Source organism: Sorex araneus, chromosome 4 (assembly GCF_027595985.1).
Source record: "Sorex araneus isolate mSorAra2 chromosome 4, mSorAra2.pri, whole genome shotgun sequence".
In the NCBI taxonomy this organism is placed as follows: domain Eukaryota; kingdom Metazoa; phylum Chordata; class Mammalia; order Eulipotyphla; family Soricidae; genus Sorex; species Sorex araneus.
In genome coordinates, this window is record NC_073305.1 from 75,459,477 (window position 1) to 75,461,110 (window position 1,634).

The window sequence follows — 1,634 nt, forward strand, 5'->3', positions numbered from 1 at the left end:
AGTCCCCGATGAATTAATAAATCCAGGCATTAAACATTTATACTATCATCACAAAGAGAGAGCTGGACCTTGTGTGGCATCCGGGTGAAAGAACCCACAGCGTTGGGTGATGAGTCTGAATCTGATCTGAACTCTGCATCTGGCTGCCCACTTTCAGAAATGTGAAGGACTAGAGAGATGCACTCAACTGAATCAGAAATAGGCATCGGCAAAATCTAGGATTCGTGAAACTGCGTGTCAAACTGTCCAGTTATTCAGTAAAAAGAAACAGCTGAGGATGGATTCTGTATATTAAAAGATACTTAAAAGTATGTAATGATAGGGGCTGGAGAGATAGCATAGCGGGTAGGGCGTTTGCCTTGCACGCGGCCGACCCGGGTTCAACTCCCAGCATCCCATATGGTCCCCTGAGCACGGCCAGGGGTAATTCCTGAGTGCAGAGCCAGGAGTAACCCCTGTGCATCGCCAGGTGTGACCCAAAAAGCAAAAAAAAAAAAAAAAAAAAAAAAAAAGTATGTAATGATATTTTTTAATGGACAAGACTGCGCTATGGTTTCTAGAATGTATATATGGAGAATAAGACCACAAAGTAGCAAAAAGGAGTGATCACTACCCAAAACAGGATCTCTACTCTGATCAGGAAGGAGTAGCCGGGCCGGATCTAGTGAAAATAGCTAAAATACTAGACAAGATAGATGAAAAAAAAACAAAACAAAAAACGTTTTGGCCCTGCAGCCGCGGAACTGCGCGGAGCCAGAGGCACGGGTGCGTTCAAGATTCGGCTCCACCTGTAATACACCGCCATGGCCGAGGAAGGCGCTGCTGCTGGAGGTGTAATGGACGTGAAGACTGCGCTGCAAGAGGTGCTGAATACCGCCCTCATCCGCGATGGCCTCACACGTGGCATCCGCGAAGCCGCCAAAGCCCTAGCCAAGCGCCAAGCCCATCCTTGTGTGCTTGCATCCAACTGCGATGAGCCTATGTATGTCAAGTTGGTGGAGGCACTTTGTGCTGAACGCCAGGTCAACCTAATTAAGGTTGATGACAACAAGAAGCTAGGGGAATGGGTCGGCCTCTGTAAAATTGACAGAGAAGGGAAACCCCGTAAAGAGGTTGGCTGCAGTTGTGTTGTAGTTAAGGACTATGGCAAAGAATCACAGGCCAAGGATGTCATCGAGGAATACTTCAAATGCAAGAAATAAATAGTTTTGGCTCTTAAAAAAAAACGTTTTGGATAACTCATTTTCTGGTTGTACAGAATATGATCCCAGAGCAAAGGGAAGCCAACGGAGTGAGTTCTACAATCACCCTAGCGCACTTTCTGGGGAGACATACAAAGGGAAGGCAGAAAAGAGAACCCATTTTCATTAGCTGAGAAGAAAGTTTGGAGGTTCTAGGAAGCCAAAGTAGCTAGAGAACACTCGACAATGGACTGCAAAGGCGAGGGGCCAGCAGACAGTGTGCTAAGTACTGACCAGAGTCTCCTCAAATCCAGGGAAAGTGCCACTCCAAAGGAACCAGGTGGGCCTTTTCTGGAGCTCACACAGAAACGGGGGAAGACCAGCATCTCCGCAACCAAGTGGGGACACCGTGAGTGTAGAGATGAGGCTTCCCTTGAATGGAAGCTGCTCTGA

At 47.3% G+C, this 1,634-nt stretch overlaps 1 protein-coding gene across 1 annotated transcript; it reads left to right on the plus strand.

Moving 5' to 3' along the window:
* Positions 1 to 803: 803 nt before the first annotated feature.
* Positions 804 to 1,226, plus strand: LOC129404308 (40S ribosomal protein S12-like). The gene has a single exon (XM_055136493.1). The coding sequence runs from the start codon at positions 804 to 806 to the stop codon at positions 1,200 to 1,202; it is 399 nt and encodes a 132-aa protein (XP_054992468.1). The 3' UTR covers positions 1,203 to 1,226.
* The last annotated feature ends 408 nt before the right edge of the window (positions 1,227 to 1,634 follow it).